Source organism: Candidozyma pseudohaemuli (genome assembly GCF_003013735.1).
Source record: "Candidozyma pseudohaemuli strain B12108 chromosome Unknown scaffold00009, whole genome shotgun sequence".
NCBI lineage: Eukaryota > Fungi > Ascomycota > Pichiomycetes > Serinales > Metschnikowiaceae > Candidozyma > Candidozyma pseudohaemuli.
Genome location: NW_020194443.1, coordinates 161,020 through 181,758, shown reverse-complemented (window position 1 = coordinate 181,758; position 20,739 = coordinate 161,020). Strand labels below are relative to the sequence as shown.

Below are 20,739 nucleotides of genomic sequence, written 5' to 3'. Positions count from 1 at the left end.
GATAAGTTTTGTTTGCTTTCTACAACCTCTTCTACATTTTTCTCCTAAACAATATCATTAAACCAACATAAAACTATAACTGTAACATAAGTTGAGGCACGCCGCAGCCTTACGATCTCTCGCCTCTCAATCTTCTGGCCAACTGGATGTCCTTCTTCTGGATGGTGACTCTCTTGGCGTGGATAGCACACAAGTTGGTGTCCTCGAACAAGGAGACCAAGTAGGCTTCGACGGCTTCCTGAAGAGCACCAATAGCAGAGGACTGGAATCTCAAGTCGGACTTGAAGTCCTGGGCGATTTCTCTAACCAATCTCTGGAAAGGCAACTTTCTGATCAAAAGGTCAGTGGACTTCTGGAATCTTCTGATTTCTCTCAAGGCCACGGTACCTGGCTTATATCTGTGGGGCTTCTTGACACCGCCGGAAACTGGGGCGGACTTTCTAGCGGCCTTGGAGGCCAACTGCTTTCTTGGGGCCTTACCACCGGTGGATTTTCTGGCTGTTTGCTTAGTTCTGGCCATTACGTGATGTAGAAAGAAGAAGAGTAACTGGGAAAATTTGTATTGCGGATCTAGGCGCAGGGAGGGTGAGAGGGAGGCGAAACGAGCAAGGGGAAAAAAGGCGCTCTGGGCCAATCATATTGCACTATTCTCTCACGCACCGTACTAGGAAGTGTAGTGGTGACCGAAAAAAGAATTACATGCGCCCCACACCGTTAGCTGACGGGTGGTGTGGTGATAGTGTAGAATTTAGGGAAGGTGTAGTGATGGATTCGGTCATGGAAGGAAAGAAGGTTTGGGTGATTTTGGAAGGTTTAAATTGTTTACATGGTCATCTTTTGGAAGAGGAAGTCTGAATTGGTTGGATTGTGTATGGTGAGCCTCAGTGGTCTGGGCTTGAGACAGCTGATAAGAGTCAGATAGGTGAAGTGAGGAAAAGCAGTTGCTAGTATTGTGGGTGGCAAAATGGCAATGTATCGAAGGATACAATGCACTTTTCTTTTTTCTTTCTTTATTGGTCTGGAACTTTGGACCTGCTTTGGTTCGGCTTTCTAGCCCACATGTTCACATTTTGCACCCAATTTCGTGACGCAGCTGGAAACTGAGTTGTTGGGAATTGGTCTACAATAATTCTATTTGTTTTTTCGTATTCTGAAGCTCGAGGTTACGACATATTTAAATGAATGTAAAAAGAATTTTCAACCACAGACCACTATGCCAATTGACTTATGCTAACGGAATTGTGGAGGACGAATGGCACCTCCAGAGACCCTTTTCGAGATGAATCGTGGAAAACTCTCAATTTCTCTCAAATTGAAAATTCACCCTGGAGTATCCTTGAATATCTCCTTGAAAAGCCTACTTCGGGGTTCCGTTTGAGGTATCAATGGCCCACTTGCTGTAGATGACCAGGTAGAACACTCGGAGTTACCAAATCGGACCCCACAGCAAAAAGCTCAATAATCAATGCTGTGAAGGCCTGGATGAACTCCAGTTCCGAGTCAATTATCGTATTCAGCCAATCGTGTCTCATCGTATCAAACCTACATCACTCTCGGATATGAATATATTAGCAATACTCGATTGCCATGCAAAGCAGCCAGGGCTATAGTATACAAGGCACGTTCATGCCGTGGCAAGGAGCCACATGATTAGTTTCTGTACCACATACGGGTGATTCTCGTCTTCATCATCTTCTTCTGCAACTGGAAAACACCGTACATCAAGGCCTCGGCCGTAGGAGGACAGCCGGGCACGTAGATGTCCACGGGAATAAGACGGTCACAGCCTCTGACCACCGAGTAGGAGTAGTGGTAGTAGCCGCCTCCGTTGGCGCACGAGCCCATGGAAATAACCCATCTAGGGTCAGACATCTGGTCGTACACCTGTCTCAATGCTGGAGCCATCTTGTTGGTGACAGTACCGGCCACAATCATAATATCCGACTGACGTGGCGAGGCACGGAAAATAATACCCAATCTATCCTGGTCATATCTGGGAGCAGAGACATGCATCATCTCCACGGCACAGCAGGCCAAACCGAAAGTGACGGGCCAAAAGGACGATTTTCTCGCCCACATGGCAATGGCGTCGAGCGACGTCAAGGCGTAGTCGACTGGCGACGATGCAGTTTTCTGGGACATGAGGGTGAAGTCTGTGTCCAACTTTCTTGGGGTCAAGTCTTTGGCAGGAACTCCTCCACCACCAATCTGCTTGGTGGAGGCCAAGCGGAGAGCCTGGATGCGGAGAGCCCCGAGGGCTTGTGTTTTAGGGATCGCCGCAAGCGAGTTTCTAACAACCGGCAACATTTGTGTGAAAAGATGTGATGGTAGCGGTGTTGGAGAGACACTAGTTTTTTTTTGCGAGTTGCAATCAGCACAAATTAGGGCAAAGTGATTGGATAGGTGCGTGGTGCACGGGTGCGGTGCCCGGAGTCAGCGTGTAGACGGGTGTGGTTTTGGCAAAATTTAGCTGAAAGCTTGTGATTTGATGAATTTCGGAAGCAGCGTTTTTGTTGTTTTTGTTTTCGTGTTTTTGTCGGCCTTGTGGCCCGAGAACGTGGTGGTCATCGGTGCATGCAAAGCTTTGTTAGAGCCAGGATTGGTTGCAAATGCGACGGACTAAATAGGGTGCTTTCACGCAGACAGATGGAAGAGATAGTCGTTGTTGAGGTGTGATTTTTGGATTTTGTTGTGGCGAGAAATTGGTGATTTCTATGTGATGGGTTGAATTTAGTTGAGGATTTGTTTTTTTGTAGGGGTAAGTTCATAGGCAAGGCAGCTACGCCGTACGTAATAGTGTAGACTGCTACATTACATGAATTACCCCAGCAAGACGATGAATTACCCCAACAAGACGGTCTAATTGTTTTCAGGCTTCTGCTTGTACAAAGCATACTTTGAGCCCTTTACAAAAACTCTTAAGGGGTTCCTTGCAAAGAATCAGAGGAATCGTCTTGTTCTTCTCTGTGAGGTTGAAAAGTTCACTTCTGCAAGTTGCCAGGTTCATTTCCTCAATTGACTTAGTTCTACAACGGACTCTGTAGCATCAATTTCGTTAAGTTTTATTGTAAATATGCAAAGCAGCGAAGTGCAGCAGCCATATGTGACGTCAGTTAAAGCCAGTCTCAATGATCCAAGTGAAGGTATATTTAGGGCTGGTCTGTAATCACTCTTCCACTTTTAGACGTCTTTGCTTCTTCGCCGTTATTTAAACACCCTCTAGTTCATAGAATCAGTTTTCTGCACTTCGCTTTCATTTGGAGGTGCCGTTTGAAGGATGATCCACCAACTGATCCTGATTAACAACCCGATAATGATCGTTACAAGACACTCACATGGCAACTAATGGAAGAAGAAGTTCAGTGAAGGGTAGCGCCCCTCCCCTCGTCATCTCCACCTCTCGTCCATCGTCCACTACTGGATCGCATCGTCAAGGTACTCCTTGATCCTGTTCAAAACATCCTCCTTCACAGACTCAGGCACCTTCTCCTCAGCCTTGGGCCTCAAAAAATTATACAAGTTTTCAAAATTCATCTCCTCCAGTCCTGGCTTCTGAAGCTCTTTACTGGCGACCTGAGAGATCTCATCAAACCAGCCAGCTTCGTACAACTTGAGCTTAAGCTGCTTGGAAATAATCTCGTAGTTTCCCAGGGACACCAAATGATCCTGGATTTTCGCCTTGATGGCGTCTGTGTCGTCCTTCATTGCAAAGAAGGCTCAGGTGGTTTGGTTACTCAGTTTTGCACTGGGTACAGTTTGTGCGATATCGGGTCCAGTAGAACCAGAACTCAGAGCAACTCAACCTGCGACTCTTTTATGAAAAGAATTGCCAGTGCTTGCAGAAACCTCAATCGCTTTTCCAGAACTTTCAGCACCACCAGAATGAGCAATTCTCCTTACGACGCCAAGATCAAGTCTGTGGAGGCCTTGGACCAGGGCAAGTGGATCCAGACCAGGAAGATCAATTGGATTGATCCTGCTGGAAAGGAGAGAGTCTGGGAGATGGCCGTCAGAACAACGAGAACAGAAACCACTGGTTTGGACGCCGTTTCGATTTTCGCCTTGCTTAAGAAAAAGGGCCAGCCCAGTGATCTCGTTCTTGTCAAGCAATTCAGACCCCCATGCGAGAAGGTGGTCATTGAGATGCCTGCTGGTCTTATTGATCCTAATGAGTCTGTCGAGTCTACTGCTGAAAGGGAATTGATCGAAGAGACTGGCTATCACGGTAAGACAAGAAGCAGTTCTCACGATAGTATCACTTTGTTCAGTGATCCTGGCCTTACCAACGCCAACATGGCTTTGGTGACCGTGGATGTGGATATGGAGGACCCACGTAACCAGAACCCCCAAGCACAGACCGAGGATGGAGAGTTTATTGATGTTTTCACGTTGCCAATTGACAATCTCTTAAGGGGACTTGAGGAGGTGTGCCAGAAGGAGGGATGCGTCGTCGATGCCAGGTTATACCACTTTGCTGCTGGCCTTGATGTTGCCAAGAGGGCGTTCCAGTAGGGGTTGTATGTGCTTTTTGATTTAACTGATTGAAGTACAGGTTTACGTAAAGGCTATGGGTTTACGAACTTTTAATAAAATGAGGCCGTCAAGGGTTTCAGAGACCAGGGCAACAACTGATTTTGAGGTAGTTTGGAGAGTTTGTGTGGAGTGGTTCACTGAGGTAGGTTATATTTAAGCATCCGAGGGATGTTCAAATGCCGAGGATGATAGAATCTGAATTCGAAATTTTCCACAACTTCGAGAGGTATTCACCCTATAATCGAGATCAAATCAGCTATAGAAGCTTGACTTGATATCACCTCCCACTATTCAACTGTGCTCGCCCTTTTCATATGTCAGGAAATGGCTGCAAACCATGAGTTCGACAGCCATCTAAATCCGAAAGACGATTTTCATTCTTTAAAAGATAATAAGGAAGCTTTCTATAGCATTAAATTATCATTTAAAGAGTAATTTCGTATAATCTGAGCTGATATGAGTCTTCTTCAGCCTTTTGGGGTTACTCAAAACGGCGACAAGCTACATATCGTGCACCAACTAAAATACCTAAATCACAATCTCATCCAACCACTCCAATTCAATTATTTCAATAACCTAGGTCTCTCAATTTCAAAAAATACAAGCCCCTCCTAAATTCCGAAATCCCAACATCCCGATCGGCTTCTGATCGCCCCATGGGTATTTGTCTCAGCTGAGTGCGAAATCTCATGTTCCCCAGATTACCTACCATGTCTTCTTCTATATGTGCCCTCTGTCTCGGAGACGATACGGAGATTCCATCGTTCGGCACTACCAAAGATGCTGAAGACCTTATTATGCCTTGCTCCACGTGCTCGTTGGTGGTTCACAAAATGTGCCTCATGGAGTGGTTCAACTCGCTCCCTCCATCTAAGGTGACTAGAACGTTCAGGGACGAGATTCCAAGGAGGTCGAGCCTGGCCGATTCAAGATCAGATATCGGTGTTTTTCCTCCGGTGGACGACGATTTGGATGATCCGGGAATGTTCAACTTCAATTCCCGCTGGGGAAGGCTCCTTGTAACCTGGGGTACGGAATCATACGTCTACACGCCCTCCCAGGATATGGTGGGCCTCGGAGATAACAATTCTGTGATGCTTGCGGCCGATTGCCCACAGTGTAAAAACAAGATCGTCTTCAAAATGTCCCACTCGTCGCTACTAGCGCTCAACACCTTGGTACGGTCGTCTATCAAGGATATGGTTCTGTACCTGGGTGTGTTCATGGGTGTTTCTGGAGCCGCCATCGGAATTGTCACTGTGGGATATGCTGGTCTTACTCGCTGTGGCGTTAATATGCTTGAGGTGATGGTACCCGAGTCCATCTTAATCTCCTTGCTCCGTAGAAAGCCACAATCTGGCCCTGCTACTACTTTGAGTGCAGCTGTGCCCCTGGCAGACCGCATGGACTGGGATGTTAACGTCTTGAGCCACTTCCGCTTCCAGCTTGTGCCGCTTCTTCCCCTTGTGTTGTTCAGAATGCGCTTTTCGTCTATCTTTGGGTGCATTTTCAACTCCTCAGCACTGTCGTTGCTCACAGACGCTTTCAACGAGTTTCTTGTATGCCAGTATGTCTCGTCTTTGGGCAACCACACACTTGCAAAGGGGTTGTACGCCAATTTGAGACAGTGTCTTGCTTCCGTGTGGAAGTCTCGCTCTTTGGGAGCACTCGGCTGGGCTGGTCTCACAAAGAACATCAGCTGGTGGGATCCAAATGTCATGATTGGTTCCATGATTCCAGCAAGATGGATCTACGACTTGTTGTTTAGGCTCACTATCAACAAACGTCACTTTGACCTCTCAATGGCGGTGCGTCCCAAAAGCATAGCCAACTCGCTCAGTGAGAGCGAACTTGCAAAGTACGAGCTTATTGAGAGCAGATTGGGAAGGCTTCATTTCGAATTGCGGGACAAGGTCAGAAAGGCGAAGCGTAATTCCCCTGTTGCTACTTCCCCCTCGCCAATGATCAACGCTATCAGACACAAGCTTCTTGAGTTGCTGATAATACTCAAAGAGGACTTTGCATGGCGCTGGCTCAAGCTCAAGCTTCAAGCATGGCTGTTCAAACTGTTTGCATGTCTAAAAAACGACTACTCAACTTCGCTTCTTACAAAACTGAGAGTCGTGACGGGAGTAACTACGTTCCTTTGGCCATTTTTAGCTGCTGACGTTGGCAGGATAATGCTCACAGTGCTTCAGAGGTCTTCATGGTTTCTGCATGTTCCAAGACCCAAACTCATTCTTTTTGCAAACCTTGTCGGCATGTTTGGCGTGACAATCATCAAAGATTTGTTCAACCTATATTTGAGCGCTCACAAGGCCAATACCTTATCTAACATGACCATCGTCACCTCCAGAGGATCACAGTCAAGCGCATCTACAACACCAACTCCAGTAGAGCAAGCCGCCGTTCCTGGAGCGTTCAACCAGTGAGTCTTGAACAAGATTTTAATCGTACATATTACACAGAGTTTGCACCGCTTGCGAGCGGTCAGGGAGTTCCTAGCGACATCATTACTCGTCATCGTAGTTTTCATCCTCCTCTACTTTGCGCAAAGGAGGCTCAACAGGCTCATTCGTTTTTTCTTCTTCTTCCTCGTCATTGTCATTGTCCTTTTCGTTGGTCTCTTCGTTCTTCTCGTTTTCCGTCACGTTGCTGGAAAACTTGGGAGCTGAAGTAGTGTTCGAAGACTCTTCAGTCACCACAGGCTGAGGGTTGACGCTAGGACCAGGGGCGGCAGCTGGACCAGGAGCACTTGTGGCAGTAGCTGGCTCAGGTTCCGCAGGCTTCTCAGGCTCTGACTTCTCATCTGCCGAAGATCCATTAGGTTGATTATTTGCGCTTTCGGCAGGCTGAGGAGTGGCGGTCTTTGAGATGGAGGGCTTCTTCAATGCTTTATCGTCGTTCTTCTCCTCCAAGTCGTGTTTGAGAGAACCGTTGGTTTGTTCGGCCGAGGGCTTCTCAACTTCCATTGGGGTACCCTGTTTGGATGCCTCTGATGCTGTCAGATCAGCGGGCTTGGACTCAGCGGGCGGAGCTAGCGTCTGCTCTCTACTATCCTGGCGGGGCTGCACAGGTGGAAGGGTTGCACCAACAGATGGCGATTGGGCGGTAGATCCAGCTGCCTGACCAGCTTGTTCACCAGCAGCATTAACCGATGGAAGCTGGTTCAATGGCTGCGGCTGGTGCTGTGGAGTTGGGATTTGCAGAGGTGGATTGCTTTGGTGACCCTGGTACTGTGGAGCACCCGGCTGAGGAAGCTGTTGGTGCGGAAGTGGTTGACCAGACTGAAGATGAGGAGGTTGAGAACCAAGTTGTGGTCTACCGACTTGGTATGGCAGTTGTTGCTGCTGTTGTTGTTGCAGTTGTTGGGGCTGTTGCTGCTGCTGCTGTTGTTGTGGAGGAACCTGGTGGTGTGGCTGAAGACCCTGACCTGGGAAATTCACAGGCTGCTGTGGAGGGCGTTGGCCCTGCAGAAGCTGTGGAGGTGGAGGTGGAGGTCCTTGGGAGAACTGTTGAGGAGCAGGTGGCTGCTGTGGTTGTTGAGGTTGTGTGCTCTCCAACACCATACCTTGAGGCAAGCGTGGTTGCTGGTTCACTGGTGGTGGTTGAGGTGGATGGGTGTTACCGTCTTGCTGGTACTTGATCAATTGCTCCAAACGGGCCTTGATGTGTGGGTTGCCAGGGTCCAAACGCTCAGCCTGGCGGTAAGCGTCCAAGGCATCGCTGATCTGGTTGTTGCAGGTTTCATACAAGGTACCCAAGTCGTACCAGACCTCGGAGATGTATGGGTTCAAACGGATCGCCCTCGTGTAGGCATCGAGCGCATCACGGTATTGGGAGATCTGGTAGTAAAGAACACCAATGGAGCACCAGAAGGTTGGGTTTCTGGCGTCACGGTTGACAGCCTGCTGGAAGGCCTCGTAGGCAGCGTTGAAGTCACCACGGATCATGTGGACACGGCCCAAGTAGTACCATGAGTGAGCGTCGCCAGCGTCGATCTCGATCGACTGGGTGAGGTACTTGAGGGCAATGTTGAGATCCTGCTGGAAAGGCTGCTGGCCCTGGGCACCCTGGGATTGTTCATTTGGAGAGGTGGCGGACTCGGCCTGGGAGTACAAGCAACCCAATTGTTGCAAGACCTTGGCGTGGTTGGGGTTGACCTCCAAAACCTTCTCGTAGGCCTCCTTGGCACCATTCCAGTTCTTCTGCTGCTCAAGAACAGAGCCGATCTGGAACCAGACGTCTGGCTGGGTCAATGGGTGTGGAGGGTTCGACAAGATGTACTGGAAGCACTCCAAGGCAGAAGGAAGCATACCCTGGTGCTTGTAAATGATACCGAGACGGAAGTAGATCTCATTGGACTTGTCAAAGTTGGGGTCCAAGTCCAACACACGCACAAAGGCCTCTTCAGCGTACTCCAAGGAGCCGTAACGGTCGTACAAGATACCGATTCCGTGCCACAACTTGGGCACATTGGGGTTGTCCAAGAAGTAAAGGGCACGTTGGTAGGCAGCGTAGGCCCGCTGCAAATCGTCCATCATGAGGTAACAGTGGCCCAAGAGGCCCCATGTGTCACCGTTCTCGTTGTTGAACAGAAGCGCCTGCTCGTAGAGCTCGGCAGCCTTCAAGAAGTGGTCTCTGGAGCGGTAGATGTTGGCCATGCGGATGAGCCCCTCAGGATTGTTGGGGTTGTGGCGCAAGGCGGCGTCGTAGGCCAGGGAGGCCTTCTCCAAGTCACCGAGGGACTCCGCCAAGGAGCCGACGGCGAGCCACGTTTGGGACGTTGTTTCGGCAAGAAGGGAGCGCTCGCCATTCTGGATCTGCTGGGCCTGTGGCGGCTGCTGTTGCTGCTGTTGCTGTTGTTGTTGTTGGGCGGCAAGGGCCTGATTTTGAGCATGAGCGTGAGCTTGAGCTTGGGCTTGAGCCTGGGCCTGAGCCTGGGCATGGGCCTGAGCCTGAGCAGCGTGGGCATGGGCCTGAGGCATCATTTGCATTTGCTGTTGCTGGAGAGGAAGCATAATTGGAGACGGGTTCACGCCGTTGGACAGTTTCATGGCCATTTGCACAGGGAGAGACATGAGGAGGCTGGACAAATTTTAGTAGGCCAGGGAGGGGACGGCTCGCTTTAATTTGGGGATGGGATTGGGCCTCGAATGGATTGGTGCTTGTGGCGTAGCAGCGTGGGGCGGTGTGGTTGGTTTTGGTGATATATAAAAAAAAAAGAGGTGTATGCTGGAGGTACCGAAAGATAGTTGTATCGACAGGTCAAAGAAAAAAAAAAAAAAAAAAATGTGCTGCCAGGCAGGCAAATAATGCGTGAGGGCACAAAAAAGATTGAACAAAGAATGGACGAAAAACCAATGCAGCTAAACTCGAGCGAAGGTCCTGCCGCCAGGCGAGCAGAAAAATAATATATACAACAGAAAAAGCTTGCCCCAGATTGCGCCGATTGCAGAGCCTATTGTCGTCGATCCAGCGGCTGAAAAAGATCTTCCAGCCCAATTGGAAAAGAAGTATGAAACCAATGTCCAGTAAGCAAGGGCCAGATTTTTTTTTCTGTGGTCCACTTTCCGTCAGACTCGGTAGGCCCGGCAAAGCCAGGAACAAGCCCTGAACAAGTGGCTCGAGCCGCGCTATTTCCCGCAATCCAATCGCCAGATTCGCTTGCAAATGGGGCTGTTTCGGTGCCTGCGCCTCTAGCCGGTGCATCACGTCATGGGGCCGTGAAATCTTATTTTTTCTTTTAGGAGGTTTAAAATAGCGCCAATTCCGGAAGCCTGGGCCCCAGGGCCTACCGCGTTACGGCACCTTATCCTGCGCACCCCATACTCGCCACCCCATGCTGCCTCAACGGGCAATAGGGGGTGACAACGGCCACGCCATGCAACACGTGCGCATCACGCCAAAAACGCTCGCGTGAGTGGAAGCACGTGACGTATCACGTGATGCCATGTTGACGTCAGGATCCGCCAGCCAGCCACCCCAGCCAGTAGCCACCCTAGCTAGGGATACTTCTTTGGCACCCAGCGGCGCCCAGATCACAATGCTTCAATTGACTGGCAGGTTTTGTACTGCAGGCAGTGGTGTCATCTCCATTTCCCCCAACTTTCTTCTTCCTCGTATAAGCTGCAACTGCAGAGCAGTTCATTGGAAATTGGATTCAACCATGATGGACGACTATGTTCATGATTCTTCAAAGTAAGTAGCCTTTCACTTCGATTAGCCGTCTTTGTTCGTAATTTATCTTGCTCAGAATAAGCGGCCTGCTCAACCCGGCCCTCACCCTATATCTTCATCTTTCCCTTGAAGGACTTGTTAAAACCAAGAAGCTCGTTGATTCCCTTGGTCCAGTCATTCTCCGTCTTGGCAATGCAGTAAATGCCCCGGCTGTTTTCTCTAACAACGTTGGCGCCAGGCTCAAGAACATCGTCAAAGCCCTGTTTTGCAGCCAACGTCTGGGGCGGCTGGTGCTTTCCGGGAATGTAAATCGTACCGTTTTCGCTCACCAAATGAAGTTCGTCGCCTGGATGGAGCTCCGCCTGCGGAATGCCGTCGATGTTGAGGTTGATCAGGCTGTTTCTGTTGGTGACCGGCAATTTGACCATAATGTGCGATGTGGTTGGTAAAATGAGTGGCCTAAACGAAAGCGACCGGGGACACACGGGCGTGAGGAGAATGCAAGGCACAAGCGGGTTCACAATTGAGCCTCCAGATGACAACGAGTATGCGGTAGAGCCGGTGGGCGATGCGAATACAAGACCATCTGCGGTAGTGGTGGTGAGAAACTCAGAGTCAATGTAGATGTCCAACAGCACCAAATTAGGCTGCGATCCACGGTGCAAAGAGACGTCATTCATGGCATGGAGCATCGTGGCGTTGTGGTGCTGCTTGTAGTGCTCAAGCTCGTAGCGACGAACCTGTTCTGGTTTCTTTCCTTGTCTCTCACGTTCTTCACTCTGAGCTCGTCTTACAACATGGCACTCGAGGCGAGTTCTATGGAGCGCTTTAGAGCGGGATTCGTAGACGGACTGGAACACCTTCTTGTGGTGGGCAAAATCAAACGGTAAGAGGAACCCTAGCGTTCCTAGAGCAAAGCTGAGCACCGGAGGTACTCTAGAGTTCAGAAACGCCGAAACCGCCCGAAGCGTCGTTCCGTCTCCGCCTAGCACAACGATCAAGTCGGTCTTGGCCACAATGTCCTCGACAGAACCCGTATATATCGTTCTAGGCTTCGAGCCAGGCTGCTTCAAGTATTCACTCTTCAATTCCTCTGCAACGTCCAGCGAAACAACAACATTAAGGCTCGGGTACTCCGTGTGTATAAAATTGATAAATTGTACCATTGCCGCTAGCACAGCGTCGTTCCATGGCTTCTTCACGATGTAGATGTTCTGGACCGGGTCTCTCCAGACCACATTGTGGAGTTTCAGGTGAGGCAGACCCACAAGCTCTGGGGCTGTTGAAGGCGCCAACAGCTGGCAAGATTTGATAAATAGTGGAGCAGGCGGTCCCGTGCTAAGGTTTCTGGATGTCACGGTTCTCATCCCACTGGTATTGTTGGATTTCAAGGACCATGTCATTCTGGTAGTAGCAGGCAGCAGGGCAAGATGGCGGGTGGCAGACAGACGCAATGGCATGCTAGTGAGCGCCAAACGGACTCTGGCTGCGCAAAAAAAAGCCCAATGTTTCATTCGTTGTCGTATCAGTAGTGAAATCTACTGATTCTGTCGCTCGATATACTGCATGAGTCACGGCACCACGATAAGCCGGTCGAGGTGAATTCCAGTGGGGTTGGGATAAAACCGGGGTCTTTTTTTGTTTTCTTGACTTGAAGTATTATTGATAATCGGGGGCAAATTGTTGTTTTAGGTCTCAAGCAATGGAATGCCAATTGAGATGAAGATGGGTACATACATCGTTCAAGATGATCAAGTCAGTATACTAAAACATAATCCTTAATTGGTCTAATATCGAGCTTGGTGCTGTGTTTTACTTTTCTTTTGTTATCCCTCATGTATCATAATTGTTTATGTTTTGAATATCTATACATATATGCACTGGCTGATGCAGAAATGGGTGCAAATATGCAACTCTGCGATATCTCTCTGAACGAGCAATAAACTCAAACTCAGATTTTTCCCAATTTCAATCAAATCTTCCCCTCAATCACATTTAAATCCCTCAATACCGTAAGTCAGCCCTACAGCCGTCCATACTTTTGTGTTCCTTTTCTAGCTATACTACATGCCTGCTGTCTACAGCTGGGCTTCCTGGTTGAGTTCGTCAATCTCCTTCTGCTCCTCCTCGGTCAACAGTGGCTTCTCCTCGGTCTGCGTCTCTGGCTTGGGTTCCGTGCCGTTTTCACTCGCTCCATTGGCGGGAGCCTTGTCTTCGACCGCAGATGGATCAGAAGGTCCGATATGACGATCCCCGGCATCCTTGTCCTCTTCGTCGTAAAACTCGTTTTCGGGAACGACTCTCTCGTCTCTGGCCTGTTGAGAACCGCCTTTGGTGTCGATAGCCATGGGCGAATCCTCATCCTCGTCACCCAAATCCTCAGCGTCACGAGGAACATCGTTCATCTGTACTGAAGGAGCGTGCTTTGTATTCTCCAAATTGGCAATGATGTTCGTTAAGATTTTGTTCATGAATTCTGGAGCGTTGGCGTTGTACATGTTCGAGGGCCTCACGTCAAGCTTGTAGTCTGGACCATAGTACTCGTAGTACTCGTTGTATGGCAACTCATTGGGCAAGTTCACCTCGTTCAACAAACCGGACTCGTAGGCCCACGTTCTGGCAACGTTTCTCATTGTGTAGCCACCACCGCCCACAACCATAAGTGGCACGTTGAACGACTTGACAAAGTTGACACAATTGGCGTGACCACGCATCGACAAGTTGAAACAACCAAGTCTGTCTCCACTCAAGGAGTCACCACCACACTGCAACACGATGGCCGACGGCTGGTACCACTCCATGATTTTGGAAATCACAGGCTCGAAAACGGACTTGTAGGTGGCATCATCAATACCGTCTCTCAAGGGCACATTCACCGCATAGTGCTTACCCTTGCCAACACCAATGTCACGAAGCTCACCAGTACCAGGGAAGAACTCACCGTACTTGTGGAAGGAGCATGTCATCACACGGTCAGTGGTGTAGAAAGCCTCCTCCACACCGTCACCGTGGTGGACATCGATATCGATATATAACACACGAGGGTGGTAACGCAACAATTCAATGATACCCAAAACAATATCGTTCAAGTAGCAGAACCCTGAAGCCTCTGACTTTTTCGCATGGTGCAATCCACCAGCATAGTTGATTGCAATGTCACACTTGCCTCTGTTCAAACGAGCAGCACCCTCCATGGAGCCACCGCCGGAGATACCACAGTATTCAAACAATCCGTCAAAAACTGGACAGTCATCTCCGACGTTGAACTTGACCTGCTCTTTGGCGAACATGTCCAAATTGTCCGGCAGCACTCTGCTCAAAAAATCAATATACTCGTCGGTGTGAAACTGGCACATCTCCTGTTTCGTAGCAGGCTTGGCTCTGTAAATCTCCATTTTTTTGTAGAGACCGTAGTTCATGATCAACGAGTGGGCCATTCTAATACGATGGGGTTTCATTGGGTGCCCAGCACCGTAGGCGTAGTTACCCACATCGGCATCATAGAAATACGCCACTCTCCTCTTTTTATTGGGGTCGACCTTAAGGTCGTCAAAGGGCATCTGCACGAACATCGGAGCCTGTGAGAAGAGTTGGTGGTAGATATGAGTTGATAATTTCGCGAGCGCAGTAGGAGAGAAGTGAGAGAAGATGGTCTACGAAAATGTGATTTTGAAGCGACGGCAGGATGGCCACGCTGGTTCTGTGGATTAAATAATAAGTACACTGTTATCATGCTGTGCTGTCGTTGGTGGTGTCGTTTCTGTGGTGGATGCGGTCCCGGTACTCGGCAAGTTGTCTGTTGAGCTGGGCCTGGAGCTTGGCGTTGGTGCACATCTTCTCGTATGTTGCTTCGTTGACGTCGAAATGGACGCCGTTCTTGTCTCCAGACAGCAAGGACTCGTTGGTGACCTTAATCGGAAGGAGCCAGGCTAGCCAGGAATCGCCCATCACAGCACGCATGTTTCTCCGGACGCCCAAATCGTAGATATGGCCGAGCTTCTTTCTTTTTCCGTTCGAGTCAAACTCATATTGCGCATCGTGGTCGTTGGCATAGTTCCAGCGGCTGTCTTGGAACTCGATGGTGGAGTAGTTTCGAAGCATGAGGTACACCAGAAACGCCGTAAAGACGCCCACGGCAATGGAGAAGGTGAACGACAAGACCAACACGAAGACAAGGTTGAGCAGGAGGTATGAGGTCAATTCGTCCTCCTGGTCCACGAAGAAGCGGTACACCTCGTGGATGGAAAGGATCAAAAGCCAGGTGCAAAACGCAGTGATGTAGCACAAGCACTGAATGAAGAACTTGTGGTTTCGGAACCCAATGCAACAAGCAAACCACGGGCAATGGTGGTCCATCTTGAGAATGCACCGCTTACAGTTGTTGCAGTGATGGCACCGGTCCGGTTTCCAGGTGTTGCACACGTGGCACAGCTTGTACGACGGCTGGTTATCACGAAAGGTATGTGTTTCGTAAATCTCGGTAGGTGGAATAGCCATCTGGGGCTGTCCCAGCGTGTATGGTCTGGCAGTATCGTAAGGTGAAGCACTCCATTCAGGCTGAGGCGGGAGCCGTAGTTCAGGATAATCCTCCGGCAGTCCGGGCCCATCGTAGATAACACGAAAGTATGAAAATAAACTGAGCACGTATAACACGGCCGCCACGGCAAGAGCCACATGGGACCAAGGCTGGGGTATGCTTTGAAGCTGTGTTGTTATGGCCCACATTGCCCACGTCATTGTACATGAAACTAGAAGTTTTGGAAAAAGCGATAGAAAAGCACATAAGGCCTGCTCGATCCGAGCCCAGGGGGAGTTGTGGGTCCACATGATAGAAGGGTGGGATATGAGCATGGATCTGTTTGATGATGCAGAGTGCGCAGGTGTAGGCTGTGGGAGGCACCAAACGAGAAACTTCTTTTGAGCAGAATTTAGGTAAAATTTGGAAACTACAGGGATGTGACAATTTTTGAATGCTTATTTTGAGTGGTGGCCTCGGGAGATTCGAGGGGGTTATTTTGAGCGAGTGTGGTGCAACATGACGAATGGTTGCAAATGCAAAATGGCTTAGGGATCACTCCTGCTTTTTCTTTTTGGACGAGAGCTTCAAGTACGACTCGTATCCGATGCCTCCGAAAACGGAAACTACACCAAGCCACTGGCCATATGTGAGCGTGTGACCGAACAACACCACGCTGAGGATCATACTGATCATCTTCCTCGTCACCGTAGCTGTAACCAAAATGAGAGAGTCAAACTTCTCAAGGATGAGGAAAACAAACACTTGGCCCGCTGCTCCAAAAAGTGAAAACGCCAAAATATCCACAAGCAGCTGTGGGTACTTGTGCACGAAACGCCATGTGTAGAGTGCTTCCTGCTCAAACTGGAAGACAAGTATGAACCCCAAGGAGAAGACGAAAACGAGGAGATTGAGTATGCACATGAGAGATGCACCGGTGAGCTTGTGCTGACGGTTTGGGAGTCTGAAGAGCTGGTCTTGCGTGGAGTTCATCAAACCATCCAAAAGCATAGACCCACCCAATTGGGCCATGCCCAAAAGCGTATTGCCGTCGTTGATAGAAGCCTTGGACTTTCCTGAGTTGTGATTGGTGGTGAACAAGATCACACCGAGTGTCACCATTCCAGCGACCATGTACTTGTGAGGTGGAAACCTCGTTCGGTAGAGCACAAAGTGAACCAACATCACGGGAAGCAACTTGCAAGATTTGGCGAGCAAGAAAGCTAAATAATCCACATGCTTTAAAGCCTTGTATCCCAAGGGGGACGACAAGGTCGATGTCACTGCAATGGCTAAGAAGAACTTGACATAGGTTGATCCGCCTGTGGTGTCTTTGCTGGCTGTAGAATGAAAAATAGCAAAAGGATTCTGCTTATGGGCGATCCAGGAATATAGAAGTCCAACAAAACATGCAAAGAGAGCCTGGATTGTATTCACAAGAAGTGGGGCCTTGAAAAATACCGGTTTCTCGTCGATGTACTCATATGGCTTTGTGTTGATCCGCTCCTGAAGAACAGACCACGATAGAAACAGGCCATAGAGACCAAACACACAGAAAATGAGTGTAAACACCGAGCTTTCCTTCATGGTGGAGAGGTGTGGATGAAAATGAATGTGTTGGTGGTTTCTTCACCAGCGCGCTGATTGATCTACTAGTAGTACACAGATGCTTCGTGGTATTACTTAACGGCCAAAAATGCCAAAAAATCCGCTCTTCTTCTTGTCTTCGGTGGGCTCTACCTCTCCTCTTTCTTCGCTTCTAGACGAGTAGCTGATGTAGTTGAATGCAACATCGAACAACACAGCTTTGCTCAACACTGGCTTAATTGCACCCTTCTGTCCAACATTGGTGATTCTGTTGATACCGTCAGACAGAGGGAACTTGTTGACGTTGTCAATCACAAAGTCACTGTTGTCCTGCTCGATGTGAAATTGCGTCATAACGTGGGTTTTGGCCAAGTTCGCTTGAATCAGTGCTGCGAGGCCTTGAGCCTCCTCATTGCTGGTGACACTGTAAGGGAACAGCTCAATCTTGTAGAAATTTGATTCAACCTCAAAAGTTCTTGAAAGATGACTGTACACTTTGAGGGCTTCGGGAAGTTTGTTTGCGAGAGTGTAGGAGTCCGCCACAACGGTGGCTCTTTTCGTGACGAAAAACCGTTCCATGTTTTCCAACGTCGAGTACATGTCTTCGTCATTGTAAACACCAGGCAAATCTTTGAGTTGCTCGACAGTGCCGATAATCGAGTCGTAAAGCCTGAGGACGTCACGGTGTGACTGAAGCTTCTTGGCAACACTGGAAAACTGCTTCGACTCCAATTGGTCAATGAGAAGCAAGTCTCTCTTCACCTTGGTGAAATGCATGTGGTACTTGAGGTATGTCAAGACAATAGCGCCGTCTTGAACTCGGTCAAGGTCGTCTTCGTCCTTGTTCTTCAGCAAGTCCGCCTCGTGAAGGTCCACGAGAGCAGTCCATTTTTGCAACAATCCATCGTAGTCATCAGCTTCCTTGAAATCTTTCCATTCCACACGCCCGAGACGGCCCACTTTGCTCGATACCTCGTCGTTGTAAACGTTAGCCGTATGTTCCCTCCAGACAACAGTTTTTGAGATCTCCTCTTCGAACTCTTGCACGAATTGAGGGTCTTGCGATGCTATGAGATCAACGGCTGGTTGCAAGTAGGCCAAGGTATCGTCGTGACAATGCTTTCTGGCAACAGTGATGATATCGTAAGACGATTCTTCTTCCTCATTTTGAGAGACTGCCAAGTTCAATGAAGGGTCAACCAAAGTATCAAGCAACTCCTCCAGTAAAGTTCTACTGAAACTCTCCCCCTCATTATCATCACTATTTTGCGAGGCTATGAGTTCAAGACCACATCTGGCGATAGAGAAAGCCTGAAGTGCCTCAGCCCACCTTTTCTTGTTCACCAGGTACAAGCCCTGGGTTAAGGCGGCGTATATGTAGATCTCTGTTCTCACGGTAACATTTTTTTCGTTTTGCGTGATGTCAAGAAGCTTTTTGCTTGTTTGAACGGCTCTCTTGAGTCTGGAAACCATGAGCTTCTTGTAAGAAGAGAGCCTGGAACCTGAAACTTCAAGCAAGGATTTGATCTCCGAAGCATATAAGGAGTCACGCTCGGCGATTAAAAGTAAGAGTGTACCGTTGGCCTGGTCTTCATCATATTGGGCAGCGGTAATTGCCTTAGTTTTCTCCTTTTCGCTATACTTCCTGGTGTCCTTGGTGACAATGTCGAGGTTGTGACGGAGCTTGACCAACGATTTGTTCAATCTCTTTCTGTGCTTTTTCAAGTCCTCGTATGTCGTCAAGTACGCACTCAAACGGGCGCCATATGTCGTGGCCAATGGCGTCAGGATGGACATACTGTTCGATATCGGACTCGTGCTGTGGTACTCGATTTTTTTCGACATTATACTGGTGATGGTGCACGGGTGTATCTGAATACTGTAATCATCCTTATAGTCCCGACAGGGTGACGATGGAGGGTATTGGAACTACCGGCTTTACTGATTAAATGGCTCCCAAGCTGGAGCTTTTATTTATGTTTCCATTGAATTCATGACCATCAGGTCCTAAACTTCGCCGCAACATGTATCTCATTGCAATGAAGTAGGTCTGCTGCATTGTGTAGCGCTGACTGAATTGATTATTTGAGGTTTTATTTAAATGTGTGAAAACCTTGAACACATTTCAGGCTTCAAGGATTGTTTGCAAGCAAGTAGATCGTTTTAGGTGCTCTCGTCACCTTCTGTGGTTGTATGAGCGACTCGCGAAATGGTTGCAAAACCACTTTGAACTACTTTCTACCACAGGCACAAAGTCAATTTTCGAATTCCAGGAGTTCTAAATCGAGTTTAGTTTCTAATTGTTGAAAGTTGACAACTGCCGAACCTATTAAAACAACTAAACACCTCAAGCACTACAACCAATTCATTGCAAGTCCTTTTGTTTGTGAAGCCCACAAGAAGTTGAATGAGCCAGCCATCAATGTCAGAACTCAACGTCTCTCGGCTGGATGAACGTCCCCTGACTCTATCCGGTCCATCAGAGTCTGTGAACGTCCAGGGGGGTTCTTCGAAAGAAAGAGTCCCACCGCTGTCAGCTTGTGACAGGATCATCGTCGTCCCGACCAAAGAAGATTTGCTTAGATTTGAAAGCGGCAAGACTAAGCCAAAGAGGGGTGATCATGGTACATTCTCCAGGGTGCCTAAGGCGGATAACTTCCTCTCCAACCAAGAGTCGAGAACTGAGGAAAGTAAGCCAAACGAAAATGACGGATTGTGGAATAATCCCGAGCTGCATTACAATGAAGAGTTGTACCTTTTATTGTCCCGCAGCGATGATCCGCTTTGGGATTTTTTGCATCACCGAATCATATGGCTTGAAGAGAAGGGGAATAACATCACTGTCATGGAAGCTGGAGAACTTCAAGAATTGCGAGTCATGGATGACGGCTTACGGTGGGGGAAGTATCTTGGAGGCGAAACCCCCGGTAGTATTTTCTTACGCTATGAGTTCTACCGAAACACTCTTGACATAAGAATCCGTCACCTCATTTCCCGCTCTTGGATTGAGGACAAAGAGGTTCAAAACCAGGATCCTGTTCTATTCTATTTGATATGGAGATCAAAGAAGCAGTCGCGAGAGACACTTTGGCTTGATCGTTGGGAGGTAGACCCACGGATGACGGTCCACGAGGCGAGCATTGACGGTGTTATTCGCAACTTGTTACCGCTTGAAGGGGACTCAAATCGATACGACAAGGCTTGCGATTGTTGCAACAAGCTTTTAACGTTACTCCGTGAGTCTGGCAACGTACTCTATGAGCCAGAAATCAGGTATCTCGAGAAGTTGTTGGGGAAGGTCAAGCCCAAAAGTTGGTGGAATCTCGCATCTCCCATTAGTCTTGCCTGTGTCGCTGCCTCCTTCTTTGGTTCAATGACAAAGCTCAGCCCACGTTCAGGGGGATACTATTCAAGTTTGGTCCAGGGGCTGCTCTTTACGGCAGCTTCCCTTATAACGGCGGCTGAAACTAGCTCAATTCTTGCTTCAAGACGCAGGGCTGAACACTGGTCACAGCATGTTCTTTTGGGAGTCTCGGTTTCAGCTGGGTTGATATCCTGTTCACTTAGGATGTGGGACGAGAGTGACAATTATCAGCCTGTTGTAGTCGTGCTTGATCTGTTGCTGGGTTTTGTCCTAGGCTTATACCTCATGAAACCTTACACTTTGGTTGATCCAGAGTGAGTTTCATGACTTCCACCTGCTACATGTGACTTCTGTTTTGAATCTCGACTGTGATTGCCATGCCTCGTCAACAAGGCCCTTTTGGTTGCAAAAGCGGGCGCTTTTGCGGGAAACTGCTACATATCTTATAGACTAATACATTTCGCTAGAAGACGGTGTATTTGTATGAAGCGCACAGTAAAGCTTGATGGCTCATCAAATTGAAAATGTAGAGGTAAAGTATATATTTCAAGGTATCGGG

At 48.6% G+C, this 20,739-nt stretch overlaps 11 protein-coding genes across 11 annotated transcripts; 3 read left to right on the top strand and 8 right to left on the bottom strand.

Annotated features, from left to right (window-relative positions):
- Window positions 1-109: 109 nt before the first annotated feature.
- On the bottom strand, window positions 110-520 carry HHT1 (Hht1p; the record flags this gene model as incomplete). The annotated part of the gene is made up of 1 exon (XM_024858840.1): window positions 110-520. One exon carries the CDS (start codon window positions 518-520, stop codon window positions 110-112), a length of 411 nt encoding a protein of 136 aa, XP_024712927.1.
- Window positions 521-1,650: 1,130 nt separating this feature from the next.
- C7M61_003502 (NADH dehydrogenase [ubiquinone] iron-sulfur protein 7, mitochondrial) lies at window positions 1,651-3,705 on the bottom strand (the record flags this gene model as incomplete). Its single annotated transcript, XM_024858839.1, has 2 exons — window positions 1,651-2,347; window positions 3,416-3,705. 2 exons carry the CDS (start codon window positions 3,703-3,705, stop codon window positions 1,651-1,653), a joined length of 987 nt encoding a protein of 328 aa, XP_024712926.1.
- Window positions 3,706-3,816: 111 nt separating this feature from the next.
- On the top strand, window positions 3,817-4,512 carry YSA1 (ADP-ribose diphosphatase; the record flags this gene model as incomplete). Its single annotated transcript, XM_024858838.1, has 1 exon — window positions 3,817-4,512. The coding sequence occupies one exon, from the start codon at window positions 3,817-3,819 to the stop codon at window positions 4,510-4,512; it is 696 nt and encodes a 231-aa protein (XP_024712925.1).
- A 731-nt stretch (window positions 4,513-5,243) lies between these two features.
- Window positions 5,244-6,965, top strand: C7M61_003500 (uncharacterized protein; the record flags this gene model as incomplete). Its single annotated transcript, XM_024858837.1, has 1 exon — window positions 5,244-6,965. The coding sequence occupies one exon, from the start codon at window positions 5,244-5,246 to the stop codon at window positions 6,963-6,965; it is 1,722 nt and encodes a 573-aa protein (XP_024712924.1).
- Window positions 6,966-7,046: 81 nt separating this feature from the next.
- SSN6 (transcription regulator) lies at window positions 7,047-9,614 on the bottom strand (the record flags this gene model as incomplete). The annotated part of the gene is made up of 1 exon (XM_024858836.1): window positions 7,047-9,614. One exon carries the CDS (start codon window positions 9,612-9,614, stop codon window positions 7,047-7,049), a length of 2,568 nt encoding a protein of 855 aa, XP_024712923.1.
- Window positions 9,615-10,820: 1,206 nt separating this feature from the next.
- POS5 (NADH kinase) lies at window positions 10,821-12,173 on the bottom strand (the record flags this gene model as incomplete). Its single annotated transcript, XM_024858835.1, has 1 exon — window positions 10,821-12,173. One exon carries the CDS (start codon window positions 12,171-12,173, stop codon window positions 10,821-10,823), a length of 1,353 nt encoding a protein of 450 aa, XP_024712922.1.
- A 618-nt stretch (window positions 12,174-12,791) lies between these two features.
- Window positions 12,792-14,285, bottom strand: RPD31 (histone deacetylase; the record flags this gene model as incomplete). Its single annotated transcript, XM_024858834.1, has 1 exon — window positions 12,792-14,285. One exon carries the CDS (start codon window positions 14,283-14,285, stop codon window positions 12,792-12,794), a length of 1,494 nt encoding a protein of 497 aa, XP_024712921.1.
- A 157-nt stretch (window positions 14,286-14,442) lies between these two features.
- On the bottom strand, window positions 14,443-15,450 carry C7M61_003496 (palmitoyltransferase; the record flags this gene model as incomplete). The annotated part of the gene is made up of 1 exon (XM_024858833.1): window positions 14,443-15,450. One exon carries the CDS (start codon window positions 15,448-15,450, stop codon window positions 14,443-14,445), a length of 1,008 nt encoding a protein of 335 aa, XP_024712920.1.
- Window positions 15,451-15,784: 334 nt separating this feature from the next.
- Window positions 15,785-16,816, bottom strand: HUT1 (Hut1p; the record flags this gene model as incomplete). Its single annotated transcript, XM_024858832.1, has 1 exon — window positions 15,785-16,816. The coding sequence occupies one exon, from the start codon at window positions 16,814-16,816 to the stop codon at window positions 15,785-15,787; it is 1,032 nt and encodes a 343-aa protein (XP_024712919.1).
- Window positions 16,817-16,912: 96 nt separating this feature from the next.
- On the bottom strand, window positions 16,913-18,613 carry C7M61_003494 (signal recognition particle subunit; the record flags this gene model as incomplete). The annotated part of the gene is made up of 1 exon (XM_024858831.1): window positions 16,913-18,613. One exon carries the CDS (start codon window positions 18,611-18,613, stop codon window positions 16,913-16,915), a length of 1,701 nt encoding a protein of 566 aa, XP_024712918.1.
- A 625-nt stretch (window positions 18,614-19,238) lies between these two features.
- Window positions 19,239-20,498, top strand: C7M61_003493 (uncharacterized protein; the record flags this gene model as incomplete). Its single annotated transcript, XM_024858830.1, has 1 exon — window positions 19,239-20,498. The coding sequence occupies one exon, from the start codon at window positions 19,239-19,241 to the stop codon at window positions 20,496-20,498; it is 1,260 nt and encodes a 419-aa protein (XP_024712917.1).
- Window positions 20,499-20,739: the final 241 nt, after the last annotated feature.